At 38.0% G+C, this 25,046-nt stretch overlaps 1 protein-coding gene across 4 annotated transcripts in view; it reads left to right on the forward strand.

Annotated features, from left to right (window-relative positions):
* ASAP1 (ArfGAP with SH3 domain, ankyrin repeat and PH domain 1) overlaps positions 1-25,046 on the forward strand; it is a 272,495-nt gene that overhangs the window by 116,628 nt on the left and 130,821 nt on the right. For all 4 annotated transcript variants that reach the window (XM_069465971.1, XM_069465972.1, XM_069465974.1 and 1 more), the window contains one exon: positions 5,377-5,449. In XM_069465971.1, coding sequence (XP_069322072.1) covers positions 5,377-5,449 — 73 coding nt within the window. The remainder of the gene's footprint in view (positions 1-5,376; positions 5,450-25,046) is intronic.

A 25,046-nucleotide genomic window follows, 5' to 3' on the forward strand; every position in this document is an offset into this window, starting at 1 on the left:
TGTATGGTCATATCTCTTGTATATGTAAGACTGTATATGTATACACTTATTTAAACTTTGGCTATTCAAAACTGTTAGGGGAAGAATTACAGAGGGCCATGTTTTCTGAATCTAAAACTATTTTATTCAGCTAATTTCAGGGCAAGTCTTAATGTTGCATGCTTTTTTGTAGAGCTGATTATACTGAGGAGTTCATGTATTCAGTTATTTGTTGCTTCATTTCATAAGCATTTTTGAGTATCTGCTATCTGCTAGACACTGAGAATGGAAACTCAGCCATGAATAGGTTATACAAGATCCATGCCTTTGCAGAACTTTTATTCTTCTAGTTTAGAGAGCAGTAAATACTATAAAAGTAAATAAATCATGACCAGGATCATTTTAGGGTATGGTTGCACTGTGGGAAAAATAGCATGACATGTATTCAAGAGTAACCCTTGGGTGGGCTGAATGTGTACACTACTTTAGGGTGTCCAAAGAAGGCCTCTTGGAAGAAGGGGCTTTCAGTCTGAGGCCTGTGACAGAAGAAGGAGCCAGTTATCCAAAGAGCTTGGGGGAAGATAGTTCCAGGCAGAGCAATCAGCTGATGCAGATGCCTAGAGATGGAAACAAGTATGTCCCAGATTCATGGATGTCTCAGAGAACATCTGTTTTTATACTCTACTGTGACTATACCACTTGGCCTGGAGGGGTACGAAAGTCCTTTGTCCTACCCTGACTGGCCTCAGACTGTTGGAATTTTCTATTCTTGTGTCCAGTTGGTATAATTTTTCTAAATCCTTTTGGTTGCCAGCTCTCACATAATGCTTCCATCAGTGTGGTTTCTCAGCAGTCTCTCTTTAATTTGCAACAGTCTATATCTTCACTGTGCCTAGAATTCAAATGACTAAACTTGTTAGGACTACATATGAAATAAAAGTAAAAAGTCTCCATCTTGAGGTTAAAAGTACTTTCCTAGATTAACATTCCTGCTTTTCAGTTATGTAGAGAATGTAATGTTGCTGTATTGCAAAATTCTAGACAGGTAAGGTGTTATTCTATCATTAGAGATGAGCATATTCTTCTCTATTATTTGTTAATTGATTCAGTTAATTTAATTAATTTAATTGATTAATTTTTTTTTTTTTTGAGACAGGGTCTTGTTCTGTCACCCTTACTAAGAGTGCAGTGGTGTTATTATAGCTCACTGCAACCTCAAGCTCCTGGGCTCAAGTGAGCCTCCTGCCTCAGTCTCCATAGTAGCTGAGACTACAGGTGGGCTCCATCATGCTCGGCTAATTTTTTCTATTTTTAGTACAGAGAGGATCTAACTCTTATTCAGGCTAGTCTTAAATTCCTGACCTCAAGCGATCCACCCACCTAAGCCTCCAAGAGTGTGCTAGGATTACAGGCATGAGCCTGTAAATTCATTTCTTTCCCCCACTCCAACCTTTTGAGTTGTTCGGCTGCAGATACATACTTAGAAATGCAGGTACATATTTTATACTTCTAATGGTTTGAGAGAGGTAATAATTTTATAGCTTATATTAGCTGCCATTTTTCTCCTAGCTTTTACTTAATTTTACGTATATGACACTTCAAAGGATGTCACTACGAGTGTTTTTTGGCAGTTACAGGAATGAAATTTTGTAGTATGTTTAGATGTGTTATTTCTAGAGGGAGCCTTGTTTGATTAAAGGACAGTATCCCCTGGTTCTCTAAAAGATGGGGCTCTTAAAAGTGTGTCTGATGTGGCTTCTTTTTGTCAGTGGCCAAATGCCAGAGCTTAAAAATATTAGTAAGTGTCACCCAGACTTAACTGACTGTAGCTGTGAAATGGGAATGCTGTTGATAACCTTTGAAAGTCATCCTATCAGTTGATAGATGAGTTGGTAAAACATTTAACAAAAGTTCTGAGACTGTAGCTCCCCACCCCCCAAAAGGAAGTAGTAGATGGTTTCATAAAATGTTATGGTTGAAATCTTCCATCTCCCTTTGCTCATTTGGAGCTGTTAACTCCAAATGTGCAAGGGTATTAAAAGCACACTCATTAACTTCTCTTGAGTAGACCATCCTTATGTGGTCATCATTTCCCAAAGCTGAACCAATAGGTTATTTTCCTACAGAAACAGAGCTTTTTTTCCTTTCTAGAAAATAATTAAGAAATGTTAAGATCCAGAGGAAACTTGAACGTGCCTTCTTCAACACATAGGTGGCATAGTTGAAAAAGCACAGACTAGTTCTACTCTTACATGGTGTGTGACACTTGGCAAGCTATTTTACTTCTCTGTGGCCCAAGGTTTTTCATCCGGGGGGAAAAAAGGCAATAATATGCATATAAAAATGATGAGAATTATTTTTTTAGTGTCGCCATGAAAACAGTTCATCGAAAGATAAACCCATTGGATTCAATCTCTTAAGTGAGTGCTTGTGTGCATTATTTTCTTTCCCTCATACTATCCTAGCAACCTAAATGTCTTGTAATTTTTTAACTCAGATTTATCTCTGAAAACTGGTATGTAGTTCCCTTCCGTATGATCTGACTCTATTTTTAGTTTCAGCTCATCACAGATGTCACTGGAATGCAGAATTGGGTAGTGGTTAGGAGATAAGGCTCTGTTGTCAAAGACCCGGGTTCAAATTCCAGCTCTGCCACTCTGGACAAGTTAACCTTTCTAAGCTCCTGTTTCCTCATCTATAAAATGGATTTAATAATAGTACTTATTTCATAGGATTTTTGTGAAAATTAAGTGAGGCAATCCATGTAAACTTCTTACCACACTTTCTGGTTCATACCAAGCATTTAATAAATATTAGTTATCTTCCCTCTTTTCTCTAAAGTACAAATCTTAAATCTTTGCAATAATTCAAAATTTTTATCTTCCCTGAAAACTGGTAAAACATTTCCTTAAGCATGATATACACTGTGACTGGTATATTAGATGGCTTGAGGCGCTAAGCAGAGGAGCATTTTATATAGTTAGAGGGATATAGTAATTTTCAGGGTATCTTCTATTAATGGTAAGTGATCTTCATTTTCCATTGATTGTAGCTCTTTATAATGTAGTTATTTAATTTTTTAAATAAGGTATGAGTGGATTTAAAGAATAATATTAAACAGAAGTACAGGTGGTCCATAGCTGCGACAAAATTATGGAGTTGGAATGTAAGTGATAGTCATGGTGGAAATAGCATTGAATCAGCTGCCATCTGAAAACCTTGGTTTTCATCCTCGTAGACAAAGCCTGTGCTTTGGGACTTGGTAGATATTAGTGTGAAATGTGACATTAGTATTTTCTGGTTCTGTGGTCTTGGGCAAGTTACTTAATCTTTCTTTCCCTCCCTTCCTAGAAATATTTACTGAAGGCTTATTGCATTTGCTTGTCTGAAAAATGAAGATAATACTTAACAGGGTTTTGGTAAAGATACAGTGCAAAAAGATAAGATAATTGAAAGCATATATATTTACATAATTGATATGTCTTATATAACAAGCATTATTTATACCTGATGTGTGGTAAGTGCTCCATAAATGTTAGTTCTTATGTTATTTAGGATTTGTGCTTGTAAGTGGTAGAATCCCAACTTCAACTGGCTTGGTACAGAGGGAATTTATTGTCTTATGTACACAGACTGCAAGAAGGTTAGCAATGACATATGCTTTGGGGACAACTGGAAGCAAGGACTGAGATGCCACAGACTCTCTCCACCTGTGATCTCTGGTACTCTATCTCTGTTAATGTCATTCTCTCTGGCCAGATTCTTCCTCACATCTAGAAACAGAACCACTGCTGGTCTCAGGCTGACATGGCCAGAAAGAGACTGAGCATTGTGATCATTGTTCCCAAGCCCAGAAATTCTAGGAAGGACTCTGAGCCCAATATGGGTCTGGTGCCCACCTGGCCAGCCATTGATGTCTAGAGAACAGTAGCTGAACCAAAATGGCAGGAAAGACCATTTTCCAGAAGAAGGGGTGCCTTCTGCCATTGCGTTTACCCCCTTCAGTTTTCTCATCTTAAGTTCTGAGGTGTTTAGATGATGTAATAATAGATGTGAGCGCACATTTAATGTTTTAAAATTTTTTGTGTACAAATTTATTATATTACTGTTACTGCTCATGCCCTCCAAATCTTGGCACATCATCCAAAGGTCCCCAGTCTGTACACCCCAGACCCTTGAGGAAGCAGAGAGGGGCTTGAAGTTATTTTGAGAAGTTAATTCAGAGTGCCATATATTTTAAATACACCCCTTTTTAAACTTGTTTTTGAAGTGTAATACATATACAGAAAAGAGTACATACCCTAAGTGTACACTTTGCTGAATTTTAGCAAACTAAACACAATTATGTATCCAGCACGTAGATTAAGAATCAGTAGCAGGCTGGGCACAGTGGATCACGCCTATAATCCTAGCACTCTGGGAGGCCGAGGTGGGAGGATTGCTTAAGATGAGGAGTTCAAGACCAGCCTGCGCAAGAGCAAGACTCATCTCTGCCCAAAATAGAGGAAATTAGACGGGTGTGGTAGTGGGTGCCTGTAGTCCCACTTACTCAGAAGGCTGAAGAAGGAGGATCGTTTGAGGTTGCTGTGAACTGTGATGCCACTGCACTGTACCCTGAGCAATGGAGTGAGACACTGTCTCAAAAAAAAAAAAAAAAAGAACAGCAGTAGACCCTTGGAAGCCCCCAACTTGTAGCGCAGGTAGATTAATGTGGCTGTTTTGATTCATCATCTAAGAAATCATTTTTTAAAGCTTTACCAGCATCATGGCAGCATTTTCCATGACTATGCTTTTTTAGTCAACAGGTTTTAAAAATAAAACTGCCGTATGTCATAGCTAAATTTTTTTTTTTTTTTTTTTAACACTAAAAGAAATCCTCAAACTTAAAAGCACTGTGAAAAACTTTTCAGGTCATTCCTACTTATTACACCCTCTTAAATGTTTTTTTCTTGCAGAAATTACCATTAGGTGATAAAATATATTCTGTTCCCTGGGTACTATACCATTCATGTCTTAGGCTTGCCTCTTTCCCTTAACAGATCATAAACTCCTGAGAGAAGGAAATAAGCCTTAGGATTTCTTAGGTGTCTTGTATTTTCTTTCCTGTGCATAGCTTAGCATCATAGTTGACTTAAATGAGCATGTTATTCATTTTATGACACTGAGATTGATGGAATGACTCTGCATTTATCCTTAAAACATAAATACTCAAATTCTGGACACTTCAGTCTCTGAAATGGTTCCTTGCTAGTAAATATGTCAGTTTGCTGTTGCTTTTGTACTCAGCAAAACAAATGCAGTTATGAGTGAGTTTTTCTTATTGTGGGTTTTTTTTTTTTTTTTTAATTTACAAAACTTTCCAACATCTTTTTTCCCCCTTGTTTTTTTCTCTTTTAGGCTCTAGACCAAGATAGAACAGCTCTACAGAAAGTAAAGAAGTCTGTAAAAGCAATATATAATTCTGGTCAAGGTAAGCACTTACCAAATCAGACAACATGAATTATAAATAGTGTCCACAGAGTTTTCTTTGTTATTTGTAAGATGTTAAGTTTATAGAAGACTTGATACAAATGGGAAAGTAAATAGTTGAAAGAAATTTATTTTTTCTCTTTTTTTCTCTCTCTGTACTATTAGCCCAAACCTATTGGTGTTTACAAAGTAAAAAGAAGAAAAAACATTAGTTGCAGTACATTTTATTATATGTTTAAGAACTTAATAGCGTTATAGGTAATTTTGTCACGGGTGACATATGAGACATATAATCTTTGTGTATATGGTCAACCTGTAACAGTGGCCTCAGTTAAACACACGAGAATCTTTTCCTTCTTGAATTTACCTGTACACATTTGAAAATCAGTGTCAACAAAGGACACAGGATGAAAGAGAGAAAGGAACAAGGTTAAATTTAGACCTGGACCTGCAGACTATCTTTCTTTTGTCGGAAGGGATGCCAGATAACCTGTGTAACCAAATGCTTTAGCTTTCCTGTAGTGACTTTATCAACTTGTAGACAAAAGTATGTTGTCAGTGAGCAAGAGGAAACAAACTAAATTAAGAAGAAAAGTGGGTAACCAGAAAAAATGGTAGGCTCTATCGCCACAGGGAAGGAGAGACTTGGAAACATAAAATGAATTTCAAGGTTTCTGACTCACATCTTTTGTTATCGTTATTTCAGTACCAGCTCACCTACCCAGAGGTTACTTCTTTAAGAAATCAGTTGTCTGTAACCTAGCAAAATCTGGGAAGGGAAGGTAGCAGACTATAACAGAAGGGAGACAGGCTTTGAAGTTGGACAGATAGGAGTTCTCATCTTTGCTAGCTTACTTATTAGCAAGGTGACCTTGAGCTGGTTACTTCACTGTCTTGAATCTTCATTTCTTTTCATCTGTAAAACGGGGTTGTTGAAGGGATTTAATGAGCTAATATCTATAAAGGACCTGCCAGGTCATGGTTGTTCAGTAAATGCCAGCTCCTCTTAATTTTATTATCATAAAATTATAGAGCAGAAAGAAAGGAACGTGAACAAGGGAAAACTCTCAGGTACTTCGTGGCCCTCCCCCCTCATCAGGGCTGGGAGTCACTAGCCTGACTAAACTGGAAACCTAATAGTCTCTTGTCCTTTAAAACCCCCTAGGCCTTGAGACATTCTGTAATATTAATTGTTAACACATTTGCACCCTGCTGCCTTGATTTCCCTCCCTCACTTCTTTATATCCAAGAAAATACTCCTCCCTAAGGTAGATAAATGATAGTAGTTTAGTTGTGACCAAGTGTCGTTTTAAGTCTTGGCCTAAATTATATACCTGATTTATAATATCCTTAGCTTTGTTTTAATGAACTCCCACATGTGGTGGGCTCTTTATAGATACCAGGTCTCTGGGGAGGCAAGTGGGGTAGATAACTAGGAGGTGCCATGGGGAGGCTTCTGAGATGCCGATACTGTTCTGTTTCTTGATTTTGTTGGTAGTTACATGGTTAAATTCACTTTTTGATAATTCATCAAATGTTACACTTAGGATTTATGTACTTTTCTGTAGGTATATATGTTATGTACCAATAAAAAACATACTTAAAATTTATATACAAGGAGGTTCACTGAAGCCTTGATTATGAATTGGAAAAACCAAATAAATGGGATTTGTTAAGTAAACAATAGTATATCTATTTAATAGAATACTATACATCCTTTAAGAAAAAGAGAGGAAGTCAAGTAGTGTAGGTCTGAGTTTGAATGCTAGCTTTGCCATACTTGTTAAAGTAAATTATTGAACTTTTATGCATCTTAAATTTCCTCACCTTAAAATAAGAATTAGGTCATTAAATATGAAACGTCCAATTTCTAATCAGAAGTTTAGTTTATTATATCTAAAACAGAAAGCAGTACAATTTTTCAAAGTATGTGCCTAAACTATCGACACAGCTTTGCCATCTTAACAGAAGCTTGTTTAAGCCAGCGAAGAAGCCTGGGGAGCCAGTGGTGATGAAATCACAAAAGACATTTTCCACAGCTTGTTGAAAATTGAATATTTTTTCTTGTAAGAAGTGGTCCAAAGCCAGGAAGAAGTGGTAGTCAATTGGTCCAAGGTCTGGTGAATATGGTGGATGACAGTTTCCAAATCCAGCTTCTGTAGTTTAAGCAGTGTTTTTTTTTTTTTTTTGCAATATGTGGTCTTGCAAGAGAATTGGTCTGTCTCTGATGACCAGTCTTGGCTGCTTAATCACAAGCATCCTCATCATTTCATCCGATTGGTTGCAGTAGACGTCTGCGATAATCGACTGACCAGGTTTCATGAAGCTATAGTGAATAATACTAATATCTGCACTGGACCACCAAACACACACCATTAGCTTTTTCTGATGAATGTTTGGTTTTGTACTGTGTTTCAGCACTTCATCTTTATCCAGTCGTTGTGCCGAACACTTACAATTGTCAAAAAGGATCATTTTTCATCACATGTAACAATATGTAGAAATGGTTCACCTTTATGTCATGACAGCAAAGAAAGGCAAGCTTCGAGACTATTTTGTTCTGATGCTTGTTTGATTCATGCAGTACCCATCTGTCCAGCTTCTTTACTTTGCCCATATGTTTCAAATGGTCCAATATCGTTGAAATAACAATGTCAGACCTTGCTGCTAATTCACACATAGGTTGAGGTGGATTTGCTTCCACTACAGCTTTCAGCTCATCATTATCCACCTTGGTTGCAGGTCACCCATATGGCTCATTTTAAGATTAAAATCACCAGAACAGAACTTCTCAAACCATCAGTATACTGTGTGTTCATTAGCTACATCCTTCCCAAACACTTCGTTGGTATTTCAAGCTATCTGTGTTGCATTGTTTCCGCAATGAAACTCATATTCAGAAATAACATGAATTTTTTACTTATCCATGATTTCACAAAGATTGCTCTTAAAGAAAAACTTGAGGGATAATCACAAGCCAAAACATGCATTTAAAAGACTGAGGATGTACCTTCACAATAAAAAAAAAAGTATCAAAGTGAAATGTCAGAGATATCAACTGTCAAACTTAGTACTTAAGGAAATTGGACATTTCATACTTAAGAACCCCATAATATCTAATTTGCAGAGTAACGTATGGACAAAATGAAAGAACACTTAAGCCCCCTAATATGCTGCCTGTCATGTAATAGGTGCTTAACAAATGGTAGATGGGGAAAAAGATTAGCTAGAACAATAGTATAGCATGTGTGCCTTCTCTGTTTTTGTGCTTCTACAGATAACATTGGACCAGTCTGATTTTATAAACAGCTTAATGAGCCATTATTTGCCTCAGGGAGAACTGTCAGTTCTCCATAATGTAATGGTTCGTACTTGAGGCTCTCAGCTTGTGAGCCACAGAAAGGAGACCTTTGCTTCACAGCTATGAGGCGCTGCCATACATACTGTGCTGGGGGCTCCATGTGACTTTTTTCTTTTCCAAATATTTTTGCTCAAGATGCATATCATCCCTTGGCCACAATGACCACATCATTCAGCGGCTCATACAAAGGCCCTTTTACTTGAGGATGTGCTTCATTTTGTTCTTTAAAGAGTTTCCTTGGTTATAGCTGCTGTGGATAGGACAAGGAGGGAGAGGTTGTCCCTGTATCTGTGTAAGGAGAGTTCGGGGTGTGTGTGCAGAATTTGGGTGCCATCTCTTCCCCCAGACTGTACTCTCCTTGTGGATGGGGGGTGCACAGCTAACTGAGCTTTGAATCCCTCCAGCCTGGATTAGGGGCTCTCCTTTGTGCTTTCCTCCTAGGCTTGTACTATCCATTAGAGTAACCCTTAGTCACATACGGTTTTAAATTTTAAATTAATTAAAATTTAATGTTGTTTCTAAGTCTCAATAGTCACATTTCAAGGGCTTGATTAGCCACATTATGACTAGTGGGTACTTTATTAGACAGTGCAACCATAAAAACATCTCTGTCATCTCAGGAAATCCTCATAGACAGTGCTACTGTAGAAGAACGTGTATCTCATTGTATTGTAATGCTAACCATCTCTTTTGGATTAGACCAGTGATTCTCACCCCTGGCTGTTCATTAGAATCACCTGAAGAACTCTGAGAAACCAAGAACAGCCATCCATCAGGCCCACACCCTAGAGTTTTTCCAGAGTAGGGCCCAGGTATTGGGATTAAAGAAATATTACTCCCTAGGTAATTCTAATTTGCAGCTGGAATTGAGAACTGCTGCACTGGCCTGTGAACTTTTTGATGAGAGATAGTACTATATCTTTCAACTTTGTCTTTTGTGTACTTGTCAACATAGTTTATTTGTTCAAACATTTATTAAGCAAGTATAATATGCTATTATATATTGGGTTATGGCACAAATCTGACATAGTTTCTGCCTTTATGAATTTTACAGTCCAGTGTGAGAGATAGATGCTTAATCAGATCATCAAAGTGGAAAGTATTTATAAATAGAAACTAGAAAGGTGCTATAAAGGAAAGTTTATAGGATACAAAGAGAGAAATTGCAAGAGAGATCTGATGTAGTATGAGAAGGGCACTAAGGGAATACCCCTTGGAGGAAATGAAATTCATTCGGTGTTTATGCTGTACTAGGCTAAGCCAGACAAGCTTGTGAGCTAAGTTCCATTATCCCACTTTATAGATGATGAAACTCAAGGTGCCATACCTAGCAAATAATGGAAGGAGAGCATCTTAGTCCATTTGTATTGCTACAAAGGAATATCTGAGGCTGGGTAATTTATGCAGAAAAGAGGTTTATTTGGCTCACAATTCTGCAGGCTATACAAGAAACATGGACACCAGCATCTGCTTCTGGCAAGGGGCTCAGGCTACTTCTATTCATGGTGGAAGGGGAAGGGGAGCCTGCATGTGCAGATCACATGGTAAGACAGGAAGAGGAAGGAAGTGCCAGGCTCTTTTTAATAACCAGTTCTCTTGGGGACTAAGAAAGCAAGAACTCATTCATTCCTCATGATTGGCAATAAGCCATTCATGAGGGATCTGCCCCCATGACCCAGATACCTCCCATTAGGCCCTGTCTCCAACCCTGGGGATAAGATTTCAGTGTGAGATTTGGTGGGACCAAACAAACTATATCCAAACCATAGCAGAGAGCCTGGCTGATCACACCTTTGCTCTTTGCAGCTACTCCACTTGTCTTCCACCTAACACATGGCAGGGGCTCAACGTGTTTTGAATGGATTGCATCATGTTGGTTTGATGGCTCCCTCCCAGGGAAGCTTTCTCAGGATGGCTGTTCAATATCCACTAATCATGAATATTCATAAATGGATTCATGAAATGTAAACTCCCAACTTCGTAATCTGTGGGTTGACTTTGTTGGTTCTCAGATGAGGCCACGTTGGTAGTTACTGTGCCCATGGCTCAGAAATGTGGGGATAAACTCAGATCCCTCCAGGCTCCTCACAGACTGCCCAGGCCTGACACAGTTCCTGCAGTCACGAAAATGAGTATAGTATATCCGGGGTTTTGGTCAGCTTGTGTGGGCAGCACTATGACATTTAATTCTTAAAAAATAGCTAGATGAGTAAAACAGTGGTGTTGCATATCTTTCCATGATACATGCTTAGTGGAATCCAAGCTGTTCCCATCCAAGGGTTTTTGGTCTTGCTCAAAGAAGCCACGAAAGACTGAACCCTGGTATCTGTTTCCCAATGTGTTTTCATAATTTTCTTGTTTTCTCATAGCACTTAAGTGACACATAACCCATGTGATGTTCTTTAAAGATTTAAGAAGCATTTTTATATTTCTGGTTGGAGATAACCAGCCACTCACCTTCCCAAAGTGATTTGAAAGGTTGTTGAAAACTGTGAAGGGTCTTACATTTAAAATGTGTTGTTTTTACACATAAGCTTTTATCAATATTATTAGTAAACAGGGAATTTAAAAAAAATTATCTTCCTGCAAGCCCTTTAGGTTGAAGATTGCTTTGGAAATTTGTCTCTGACTTGTTCCTGCTGTGTATGAGGACATTAAAAAAAAAAAAAAAACCGAAAAAAAACAAAATTGAATTCTGTGAATTGTTTAGACCATTGGAAAACTCTTCAAGACATTCAGTTTTCCTGTGTTGTTTTCTAAGTTTTGAAGTCTTAATGTTATTCATCTATGAAACACACTGTCATTTAAGAAGTTTGCCTTTGTGGTCCCGCCCCCTTCCACCCCTCCCACTTTTCCCTAATATATGATTAAAATAGCCAATAGTTTGTTAGGCACTGTGGAGGTTTTAAAATATGTTGCAATTCTTTAGCATTTTTTATTTCCAAAGATGGAGCCTAATTCACCTTCCCCTTGAATTGCACACTAGAGTTAGTAACTCCCTTCTAATAAATAGAATATAACAGAAGTGATGCCATGTGATATTCAAGACCAGTTCATAGACAAGATAGGTTCCAGCCCCCCACCTCCCCTGTTTTCTGATCATTTGCTTTGGAGGAAGCCAGCCACCACATTATGAGGACACTCGAGCAGACCTGTGGAGACAGGATTCCCACCAGAAACTACCACTAACCAGCCATGTGAATGAGGCACCTGGAAGCTACTCTGATAACCCCTGTCAAACTTTCAGATGACTGCAGCTCTGGCTGGCATCTTCATCTCAGTCTTTGTGAGAGGACCCCCAGTCCGTACAGTAGGAATGGGGCTGGCATTCATAGGATTTTTGACCTTGCAAACATGGGCATGGGCGTGTACGTGCACATCATAAGTCAGGTGTGGCTCTTGAGAAACAAGAATGTACTGCTTGCTTCTCAGTATTGTTAAAAAATACGGTGATAAGTATTTTTATAAAATGGAAATCGTGTGGTTCATAGAAGCATGCTTATACTGAATTTGTTGTTCTACCAAATGAGTTAGCTAGGTTGAAAACATTAATCTTTCCAAACAGATACATTATGACACACACACACACTTGCACCTGTACACTTTTCTTTGGGAATAAAGACCCAGAAAATTCTTACTACTAGGTATTTTTCTGTGTTAAGGTTTTTTGGTTTTTTTTTCATCAAATTAAAATGGGTATTTTAGGCCGGGCACAGTTTACTCCTGTAATCCTAGCAGTCTAGGAGGCCAAGGTGGAAGGATCACTTGAGATCAGAAGTTCAAGATCAGCCTGAGCACAAGTGAGACCCTGTCTCTACTAAAGATAGAAAAAGTAGCCAGGCATGGTGGCACCCGCCTGTAGTCTCAGCTACTTGGGAGACTGAGGCAGGAGAATTGCTTGAGCCTAGGAGTTTGAGGTTGCAGTGAGCTATGATCACATCACTGTACTCTGGCCCAGGGTGACAGAGCAAGACTCTGTCTCAAAAAATAAAAAAGGGGGGGAGGGTATTTTATTATTATATGGTAGCTTCCTTAAAATTTATGCCAAGATATATTTGGAATAAATGTTAGCTTATTAATAGCACATAGTGTCCCCTAGAAATCTATAATGTTGGTCTGAAAATTGGGGCTTGTAAATCTTTCTGGATAAAAGAAAAGACAGTGTTATGTAGTTTGATTGCAAGCATATGATATGACAGTCATATTTTTAAAATACAAATAGATTGTTTGTTTGTTTGTTTGTTTTTTGTTTTTTGAGACAGAGTCTTGCTCTGTTGCTCAGGCTAGAGTGCCGTGACGTCAGCCTAGTTCACAGCAACCTCAAACTCCTGGGCTCAAGCAATCCTTCTGCCTCAGCCTCATGAGTAGCTGGGACTACAGGCATGTGCCACCATGCCCGGCTAATTTTTTTCTATATATATAATTTTAACTGTCCAGATCATTTCTTTTCTATTTTTAGTAGAGACGGGGTCTCGCTCTTGCTCAGGCTAGTCTCGAACTCCTGACCTCAAGCCATCCTCCTGCCTCGGCCTCCCAGAATGCTAGGATTACAGGCGTGAGCCCCCGCGCCCGGCCTCAAATAGATTGTTATAAATAGTTTGGTAACCTTTTCGCTACAGAAAAGAGAGCACTTGATTTTCTCATTTGCTTTCCGTTTTTGTCTCCTATTTTCTTTCAGTTAGAATTAAGTAACAAGTAGTTTTTTAAGAGAGCATTTGTGTTTTTTAAAACAAAATTAATGTGTGATGTTCTCTCCAGATTTTCATTTTGTTAATTTATCTATTTTAAGAAATAGCTCATAGTACGTGATGAAATCTAAGTTTTTAAAGGTAGAGTACAGAATTTACCAGTGGATAGGAAGCAGAGGTTTTTGCAGCCAAGCAACTACATTTCATCTATTTTTTAGTTAAACGGTTTCTAAGATTTAAAGGTATGGTGTGACGTCAGTTGTAACTAGATTTGGTAATTAAATTTGGTGTTTTACCATAATGTCATTTAATGCTAATTTTAATCCTGTAGTTTTCAGTGGGAAGAAAACTTTCCTTAACAGTCATAAATGAGAGATAAAATAGATTAGGATTTTAACAAAAAGATATGGGAGAATAAAAAGTCAAAAGGTACACAAAAAGCAACTGGTCTGTTTTTAGGAAATTTTTTTCTTTTTTGCTGTTTTCCAAGTTTGTGGATGATAACCAGATTTTTAAAAAATCTTTTTGAGTTATAGTAAGTGTATTAGTGAAAAAGTAATAGTAATTCTTACGCCCTCAGAAGGCTTTAGATAGAAATACTATGGTTGAGCAAAGTCTAAACAAATTTCTTTGGGCTTGCATTCTTGTGGATCCCTTATTACTCCTTAAGAGGTGAAAACAAATTGAAATAATGAGCTCCTTTAGAGTGGTCAAGGAAGGGAGCTTTTTCCAAAAGTGAGTGTACTTATTCAGGAGAGCATTACTCCTCAAATTGTATGGGGATAAAACTGGAGGGATTAAAAAAATGCCTATAGGAAATCAGAGTTTCTTTCTAGAATAATCTTAAAACTCCAGGCTTTTTAGGAAGTTCCAATTTTTGGATTCCAGTAATTAACTCAAATTTCCGTTACTTGAAATCAGAAGCTATTTGCTGTGTGTGCATGCATTTGTATGCACTTCCTCCATTTTGCTGTTGTGGAATGAGTGCTCTTATTTTTATTTAAAATGAGTTCATTTTTTTATATGTGCTTGTATCTTATGGGAGTATACATCATGAGAAATTAACTCATTTTAAATAAAATTTTGAGTATTCATTGGGGTTTTTTTAAAACTTGGAGATGAACAACAGTATTAACTCTGTTAAAGGTGAGTATAAAAATGTGTTTCTCTGCCTTAATGGTCCTAGTTTGGTAAACATAATAAATAATAGCTACCATTTGTTGAGCACCTATTATGTGCTAGGTTGAGTCCATTGTTATTTTCAGTCTTTATCAACTAATCGTTTTTACTATATGCATAAAGTTTCTAATTAATGACTATAGTTATCTTTTATTTATTTATTTTATTTCAGCATATCATGGGGGTACAGATGTGACTATAGTTATCTTTAAGGATCACCTTTCAACTTTGAACAGACCTTCCTTGATAATTACAGTCAAGATTCTATGGCTTTACGTATATCTTGCTGTATGGCATTCTAAATTGCATTTTGACCATGTTCTTGGATGGTTTATGTCTCATCAAACTAGGATTATATTTTCCTGTGTAAAGATGTTGTACTTAAACCATAGCAAAGAGTCTGTGGAGGAATGCCAGGTTTTTGTTTTTATTTCTATGTGTGGTATTTGCCCCAGATTGTGCTAAAATGCTACCTCCTTCACACAGACTCTTCTGACCAGGGTAGAGTATCATATGTGAAGCAAATCCATCACAGTTCTTCACTTAAGACACCCTCTGAAGGCAATCCTGCCCTGTAATAACCCAGCAAGCAGTCCTATGTGTGTGTTGAATTTCATTTGCAGTTTGCATGTAGACATGAATTTTAAAGTGTCTAGTTCTAGGACTCAAGCAATCTCTCCAGTTGTACCTGTAGCCAGAAAGAATAACTACTTACTTATTTTTTTCATGCCCTGTTTGGGTATGGAAATCAAGCAAGTTGTTATTGATTCTGAGGTGGTTTTCATCGATAATCAGTGCCATAAGACAGAACACTTAGGGGTTGACAGAGGATGACTGTGCTCAGCCAGTTCATCAGTTGCATTCACAGGTAACAGAAGGATATTCTGATTTTCCAGGTTGCAGATAATCGATCAAACATGTACTTTTTTCTTTATGAAGAGCTGTACGTGTGTGGCCATGGGGCTAGGGAGCTCTGGAACACTTGGGGCTGATTTTTCTCTCTGGCATTTTCTGGGTCCCCCCCCCCCCCCCCCCCCCCCCCCCCGGTGGAAGTTCAGGGTGTTATTAACGTGTTTACTATAGAAAATTCAGATGAGCTAAAAGAAAGAAAATGCTAATCAGTCACATTTCTTTTTAAAACTTTTCTGCGCTATATGTATTCTGAATCAAAAACATACCATATTTAGGGAGCACCCAGCATATCTGTGTGCTCTTTAGCCCTCATTCTCTTACTTGTCCCATTCAGAGTGATGCCTTCTCCAGGAGTTTGAGGTGGAGAGGCCTATGTTGAGGTCGTGTTTGGGGTGTTCTACACGGCCTGCACAGGGAGGAGTCGGAGGAGGCTCCCAGGTAGAGAGCTGGGATGTGATCTCTACACTGACAAGAAGTAACTGAGGATTTTTTAACAAGCTTCTTCATTTCTCAGGACCTCAGTTTTTCTGTCTGTGAAATAGGTTGTGGTTATGAAATGAGATGAAGATACTTTTGTGACCTCTAAAATATACCAGACATACCCACAGGGGGAGTTCATGGTGTCAACAAATAATGCATTTCTCCAGCAACTGAAACCAGAAAGACCTGCCCCTTTTGATGTACTTTACCCACATGTGCCCTTGCCCTTCCCTCAGGCTCACTGTATGTACTCCCTAGTGGGCAAGAAGCTTTGTCTTTATATTCTGCTAACGTTTCCTCTGGTTCTGAACGTTTAGGGGTCATAGGCCTCTTTATGATTTCAGAACAACAGACATTCCCGGCACCAGAAAAAAAAATCCTGGAAAGATTCGGTTTTAAAAAAACCCCTGAAATTGAGATCGGAACCATTGACTTACATAAACAGTATGTTATGATATACATAATATTTGGTATGTGTAGTATAATATACACAATTTTAATACATAAGTGATTAAATATGTAAGCATTGATTGGAAATTCTTTAAAATGTTTTACAGACAGGGATGGTTGATTAAAAATGGTTTGGAGAGCACTAATCTAGAAGGTATCTACTCAGGCCAAGTCATGTCCTTGGCTACCTCATTTAGGAGAACAGGAACCCAGTGAGGTTTTGTTTTATCTCTGCACAAAATATACAAGAAGCTAAAGCTCAGAAGGACTAAGATCTATCCACGGCCATAAACCTAATGACCTAAATAACCTTTGTATCCTGTGGTAGGTGCTTGATGAAAATTTATGAATTAATAGTAAAATGTGGAGCTATATTTTAAAAAACACCTATTTATTTCTAAGAAGGCTTGGCTCCATTTGGTAGTCTTACCGCAGAGCCTGAAGTAGGGAGGAATTGGTTGTGTCCTTCCCCGCTTTTCTTTAGAAGCCAGATCTCAAAGCCTTGCAATTACCTACAGAGCAATCAGCAAACCAAAGTTTGTATTTGTAGGGTGTATTTCTTCTGGCACTTAGGAAGCCTGAATGATAAAGCCAGAGGAGAGAACATTTCTGCTTCTGCTGTAGGGGAGTGATGTTCAGCTGCTATTTAAATGCTGAATGATAGCCCCATGGAACTCTGTAAATGTCTTGTCTCGGGGCTCTATTATTTAATGGATTTGTCAGTGCTGCAGAAATGGGAGTATGCCTGCTGAGTTTCCAGATAACACCCCAGGGCCAGGGGCAGGTTCTTGCTGAGGCTTGGCTAGAACTTGAAAGAACAAACCCGAATTCAGAATGACCTTGAGAAATTAGAGGAATGAGTCATCCTGAGTGGCGTGAAGAGAGGCAGTTTTTTTTTTAAATGTACACAGGGCTTTCTGCCTCCAAAGACTACCTTTAGTCAAAACAGTAGACGTTTGCAGTTAGTGGTGGGAACAGATGAGGAAAATGAGGCTCAGGGAAGTGAATTAACCTGCTCATAATCAAGTAAAATGAGTCAGCATTGTACCTAAGGAAATAGAGTTTAGGCTCTAAATCCAGCCCTCATTTCCCAATAACATGGTGTCTGTAAGACAAATTGTTTTTCAAGGTCGGAGGATGAGTGGTGCTGGTTTTATGGATTGATGTGACAAAAAGGATCTCAGCCCTAATCTGGTGATGAAAAGGAACAGAGGGCTGTGCTTTTAAAACCTTAACCTACCTGGTTCTAGACTGAAGATGGTGAGCTCTGGAGAGACCAAAGGCCCCCTGTTGGTTTTTCTGTACCTCTGCCCACTTAAGCAAACACTGGCCTCTTTTTTCCTGGGTACTTTATGGTGCCTGTATGGTAGGCTGCTACCTCTTGCCTCGAATCTTCTTCACCCAAGTCTGCTTGTTAAACAACTATTCATTTTTCAAGTTTCTGTTCATTTATCTTCTCTTATAAAACCTAGCCTGCTCCATCCAAGTGTAGTCTGTATATTCATTTCTTTATCAAATATTAACACATTGCCACACTAGAAAAAAATTTTTTTCCCTGGGGCCACAGTGTTTTATTACAAAAATAGAATAAAAACTTCAAAAATAAAACGTTCCTTTCTAATTTAATGAAAAATTTGGGGTTTTTTTTATTGTTTTCTGTGCATGAGTTATATGCAACTTGAAAAATAGTTCTCGCAGTTCCCAAGGTGGAGAGATTTGTAAGTTACATATACTTCACAGGGCCCTGGGCTCAAAACTAGTATGAGTTAAATACAACTCATATGGCAGTTAATGTGTTAAATAATTGCCTCCTATAGGCCATGTTAAATACCAATATATTTTCATACAGAAGAAAGTAAAATTAGAACTTTTCCATATAAATAAATCCATTGCAGATGGATTAAATATTTAAATATGGAAAAGAGAGAATAAAGCCAAATTATTGGAAAGTTTAATAACATACTTTAAATAAATGTTAGAACCCTTTGTTGTGCCATATAAACAAAAACATTGTTTTGGATTAAAGTTTTAAATGTATTTTTTAAAAAAAGCTAAACTTAGGAAAGTAAGCAAGGCAGGAAACCCAAAAGTCTTTTGAGTTAACATTGATATATTTAACTAGATGAAATTTAAAAATTTCTGTATGACACAGGACACCATTCACAAGTTAAAAGACAAATGGGAGATAATATTAGTAATATGTATTATAAAAGATTGCTATCCCTTATACAAGGCACTGTTACAAATTGATAGGAAAAAGACAAGCAATGGAAAACTAGGCTGAGTATGTAAACAGGCAAAAAAGGAAATGTTAATGGACAAAAAAATTAAAAAGATAGGCTTACTGTAGTAAAGTTTTTCATATCTGTGTGGCAAGAATTACAAAGAACAATAACATTTGTGTGCTGGTATGGTTACAGAGAAATAGGTTCTTTTATATTTTCTTTGCTGTTCCAATGTGAATTGCTTCAACCAACTTCTTTGGAAGGAACATGCCAATGTTAATTAAAATTTGAAATGTACACCCTATCCCCCAGCAATCCTGGTGTTGAGAATATATCTTTCCAGAGATAAAGTATTTAGGTCATTAAATATGAAATGTCTGATTTCAGGTCAAAAGTGTAGTTTATTATATTTCAAACAGAAAGTTAATTACAATTATCAGAGTATACACCTAAATTATCGACACAGTTTTGCCATCTTAACAGTAGGTTGTTTATACTGGCAGTGAAGAAGCCTGGAGAGCAAGTGGTGATGAAATTGTGAAAGGTGTTTTTCACAGCTTGTTGAGAATTGAATATTTTTCCTTGCAAGAAGTGGCCCAAAGCCTGGAAGAAGTAGTAGTCAGCTGGTGCAAGGTCTGGTGAATATGGTGGACGACAGAGTTTCCAAGTCCAACCTCTGTAGTTTGAACAGCATAGTTTGTGTGACATGTGGTCGAGCATTGTCTTGCAAGAGGATTGATCTGTCTCTGTTGACCAGTCTCGGCTGCCTAATTGCAAGCATCCTCATCATTTAGTCCAATTGGTTGCAGTAGACATCCACTATAATCGAATGACCAGGTTTCATGAAGCTGTAGTGGGTAATAACAGCGCTGGACCACCAAACAGACACCATTAGCTTTTTATGATGAATATTCAGTTTTGGACTGTGTTTCAGCACTTCATCTTTATCCAGCCATTGTGCCTAACACTTGTGATTGTCAAAAATAATCCATTTTTCATCACGCGTAACAATACAGTGTAGAAATGGTTATTAGCCTTTATGCTGTGACAGCAAAGAAAGGCAAGCTTCAAGACAGTTTCTCTTCTGATGCTCATTTAATTCATGCAGAACCCATCTATCCAGCTTCTTTACCATACCCATTTGTTTCAAACGGTCCAATATTGTCGGAATAGAAACGTCAAATCTTGCTGCTAATTCACGTGTAGGTTGAGATGGATTTACTTGCACTATAGTTTTCAGTCCATCATTATCCACCTTGGTCTCAGGTCGCCGACGTGGCTCGTTTTCCAGATTGAAATCACCAGGACAGAACTTCTCAAACCATCAACATACTGTGCACTCATTAGCCACATCCTTCCCAAACACTTTGTTAATATTTCAAGCTGTCTGTGCTGCTATGGTTTCAAGACGGAACTCATATTTGAAAATAACTAGAATTTTTTACTTATCCATGGTTTCACAAAAATTGCTATAAAAAATTTTGAAAGATAATCACAAGCCAAAACATGCATTTGAAAGACTGAGGATGTACCTTCCCAATAAAAATAAAATAAGAAGTGCCAAAGTGAAATGTCGGAGATATCAACTGTCAAGCTTAGTATTAGTACTTAAGGAAATCGGACATTTCATACTTAATAACCTGGTACCAGCCTGTAAGAGCTTGCCTTTAAGAATATTTATTGCAGCATTGTTTTTGGTGGCAAAAACTACAAACAACATGGAAGCCTCTCAGTGGGGTGGGGGATGTTAGTATGGAATACAATCACTGTTAAAATAATTAGATTTATTTGTATTACATTTCATAATCTTTACTCAGTAGGAAAAAAGCAATCCATTGAATCGTATAATATCCCATTTGATTTTTTAAAAATGAGGAAAGGGATGAAAACCCCTATATTTGTATTTTTTAAAGTCATAAAGTTTCATTGAGATGCACTCTAGATTATTAATTTTAACTTATTTTAAGGAGGGAGATGGGAATAGAAATTATAATTTTTATCTTTGTACATTTCTGGAATAGCATATGGGTTATTTTTGTAATTTTGAAAACAATTAAATTTTATTAGTGTGATAAGTGCTACATGTATAGGATAGTATAAAAGAATTTATCACTTCCCCTTTTATGCCAGCACTATAATTCATGACACATATTACATGGCTTTATTATTACAGCTCATTGTATTTTACGTGGCTGACACATGACTAATGTTAAGTATTTTGTGAAGGAACGAAAAAGACTTGTTCCAGGCCTAGCACAGTGGCTCATGCCTATAATTCTAGCACTCTGGCAGGCCGATGTGGGAGGATTGCTTGAGATCAGGAGTTGGAGACCAGCCTGAACGAGAGCAAGACCCCATCTCTAGTAAAAAAAAAAAAAAAAAAAGAAAAGGAGAAATTAGCTGGATGTTGTGGTTCATGCCTGTAGTCCCAGCTACTCAGGAGGCTGAGGCAGGAGGATTGTTTGAGCCCAGGAGTTTGAGGTTGCAGTGAGCTATGATGCCCCTACTGACTTTACCTGGAGTGACAAGAGTAAGACTCTGTCTCAGAAAAAAAAAAAAAAAAAAAAAAAGACTCGTTCCAGGAGAATTCACTACATGCACCGAAAATTTATTGAGTAGTCAATGTGTGCCAGACACAGGGCTGGGAACTGGGTATATAGCAAGTTAGGTAAAGCTGGGAACCCCAGCATGGCAAGAGGCTAAGGAGAGAGTGAATAACAAACATACGTGGGCAGGTTACACTTACATCTGACCTTGAAAGAGGCAGGCTGAGTCCTGGAATTGTGATGGAGCTTGCAGACAGGACAACTTTGGATAGATTGTGTGACTAGAGTGTAATTATGTCAGTGTAATCGAAGCCATCCTCCAGAAAGTTTGTCTAAACTCATGAAGGTAAGATGATACACATACATTGCTCTGGACCCTTGACACAGAAGAGAACTTGCATAAAGAGAGTCTAGGCTCCCAGGAAAGAAAGCTGGAAAGCTAAGGAAGTGAGACTCAACTTTGGAGCGAGGGATGGTACTTAGCATTTCATAAACACCCGTGCTATGCCAGATACTAGATGAAGCACGTTATAGGCTTTTCTCATCCATTTCCCATAATAACCCTATCAAATCGGTTTTATTACAGTTAAGAAAGCACAGTCTGATATATAAATTGCCATAGAAGTATAACTTATAGACAGAAAACCTGGAATTTGATCCAGAGTTATCTTACGTATTCTGGAATCCTCCTCAAAAAATACCATGATATTTAAATTTATATCTGATGTCCGTTAGCATCAGAACTTCAGCCCTTAGTTTCAGGGTAAATGAAATTAATAAAAGTAAAAATATTCTTAGGGGCTTGTCATGTAAGTCATAGGCATTCGCCCATTTCACATATGAAGTCAAAGCCCAAAAAAGATAAGTACCTTTTCTAAGATCACACATGGTTTATTAGAACCAGACTGGAGATTCAGACCCAGGTCTCTGTGCCACTCAGGCCTGTGTTCTGTGTTCCTCTACCAAATGATGCCCCTGTGGGCATTAGGTTGTGCTTGGTCATGGTTTGGGATACTCTGTAGGATGAATTTACTATGAGTGCCCTCAAGGCCCTGTTATGCCTATTAAATAGAAATAATCCTTTGTGGTTTCACAGTGGTTTTTTTGTTGTTTGTGTTTGCAAAAGAGCTTTTGTATTAATAATGACACTTTTACTTCTTAGCAGTCAGTCAGCAAGGAAGATATTATCAGACCTGTGTTATAGATGAAGAAATTAAGGCCCCCAAGAGCTTTAGTCACCTGACCCAGGGTCACGTGGTAGAGGTAAGAGCTAAGATGTAGATTTTCAGGTCCCTCAGTCACTTGGCATCTAGCTCAAATTAGAAGACTGCTGGCGTTCCAACACTTAACCAGGCACACTGGTTAAGAGCACAGGCTCTACGGTCAGTGCCTGTTACCACTGCTTACTGACTGTGACCTTGGGCAACTTGCTTAATCTCTCTGAACCAGTCTCTGCATCTGTAAAATGGGGTTAATAATAATAGTATATTATTGTAAGGTTTGAATGAGATAATACAGGAAAAATACTTAGCACAATTTTTGGTACATTCAGTAATCAAAAATTTTAATTGCAACTAATTATTATCATAACTATTACTTTGTCAGTATTATTACAGGACAGGAAGTCTGTTTTATTCACTTTTTCGTTCCTGGTGTTTATCATGAAGCCTTTCACACAGTGGATTCTGAATAGATATTGTGGCACACAGTATTCTAGAATCTGTGATAGTCTTTCCTGAGTCTGTCCGTGGAAAAGGGTGGAGTTTGAAATCAAATGAAGCTGGGTTCTTGTCCTAGCTTCACCACTGAGTTTCACTTTTCTTACCTGCCTTGAAGGAGAATTACATGAATTTTAGGATATTCACTGTGGTGGATCCCACTACATAGTCAGTGCTTAATAAATGGCAGCCACAATCACAGTGCCTGAGAATCAAAGGTTGAGTTGTCAAGCCAGTTGGGAGGTTTTATAAAAATAGCCCAGTTTGGTAAGGTCTAACACAGGATGTCAATTAGGCAAACACCCTTCAGAGAAAAGACTATTTAATAATTACTATGGTTCTGAAAGTGTTGAGGAAGTCTTTCTTGGGTGAATATACAGGGTATATTTAAAGACTATTGAATTTTAATGTATTCCTAAGGTACTTGTTATTGCCAACCCTTAGGGATATAAACTCTGAGTGGTGTTATTGATTTCAGACTATTGTCTGAAGCCTCTGGCACCTGGCCATAGGGTAAAAGGCTGGCTCCAGTGCATAGCCAAGGCTGGGCAGCTGGTATTGTCATCGTCATTGTCATCATAAATATTTATTGAGCTTATCAGGTACCAGGCACTTGGCATGCAATATCTTACTTAATTTTAATAATACGTAAATGCCATTATTGTCTCCATTTTACATATGGGTAGGATATGGCTTAGAAAGGTAAAGTTATTTGACCAGGGTACTACACAAACAGTAAGTGATAAACTTGGGATTTGAACCTAGGTCTGTCCCACTTTTAGAATATAGGGTAATAGGGGAGAAAAAAAAAAAAATCCCTTCTCCTCTATCCTCTTAAGTTCAGTGGTTGGAGCCTGCAAATTAAACTGACAAAAGACAGATCAACAGGAGAAAAGGTTTATTTAGTGTGTACATAGGGAGCCTCACAGGGAAAAAAATGAAAAACCCCGAAGAAGCAGTTAGGTCTAAGAGCTTATGTACCAGTTTAACAAAGAGTGATAAATTGTGGAGACATGACAAGGCAGGGGAAAAGGAGTTTGGACTTCTAGGGCAGTATATTGTAGGAAGGTAAATATATGGTGGAAACATGAAAGATACAGATTATTTTATTTAATAAAATTTGTTTATGCAGGTTCATCTTGATGCTGACTTTTCATCTCTTGTGGCAAGGGTTTTTCTCCTCCTCCTGGTACAGGAGAGTGAGTGGGAGAAACACCCTTACAAAGAGAAAATTGCCTTCAGCTCAAAATAATCCTCATGCCAAAGTGGCACATTTAGGGGTGGCATATTCTGATCCCCATCCTGGGAAAAGTGCCCATCTCTGAGATCAAAAAGGCCTAACCCTATTTATGATCATAGGCAAGTGTTAGTATCTACACAATGAGGATGATAATAGTACTTATCTCATCGACTTGTTAGTAAGAGTGAATGAAGTAATACACTGTATTGTAAAGTGCTTAGTACAATAATTGACTTGCACTGAATGCCCAACAAAGTAGTTATTACCACTGTCATTACTGGAATAGTAAATCACTGCTGATGGATTGCTATAGGGGTTGATTGGCATATGTTAGTCATCTTCCCACAGACATGCTGGAAATTGAAATCCTGATGTCATGGCCGTTTTTGGTTCTGTTGGTAAAATTGTATTATTTTGTTTTTAAACTGAAAGGTGTCACCTAGCTATCAGAATTATCTTATATTCTGCAACAATGCCGTGAATGCCAGAAATTTTTTACAGGCATTGAAAAGGAGTAGGTCTTCTTAATGGATGGATCATATTTCTCTTTCTCTATTCTTTCCTTTTATCCAGTCTCTGTCGTCACCTGCTTACCCCAGCCCCCGCTGTGCCATGCTCCCAAAATTCTTTTAGCACTTGGATATAGTAGAGATCTTAAAACAGCTTTATCCTACTGTCTGAAATCTCTTGAAGTGGTCAGGCCATTTTCTGCCCTGTCAGTCCCTGTCCTTCAGTCACACACGTTCCTGTGACAGTGCCTCCCCATCCAAGCCTTTTATTTTCCTCCTCTTCCCTCTAC

This window comes from Eulemur rufifrons, chromosome 3 (genome assembly GCF_041146395.1).
Source record: "Eulemur rufifrons isolate Redbay chromosome 3, OSU_ERuf_1, whole genome shotgun sequence".
Taxonomy (NCBI): domain Eukaryota; kingdom Metazoa; phylum Chordata; class Mammalia; order Primates; family Lemuridae; genus Eulemur; species Eulemur rufifrons.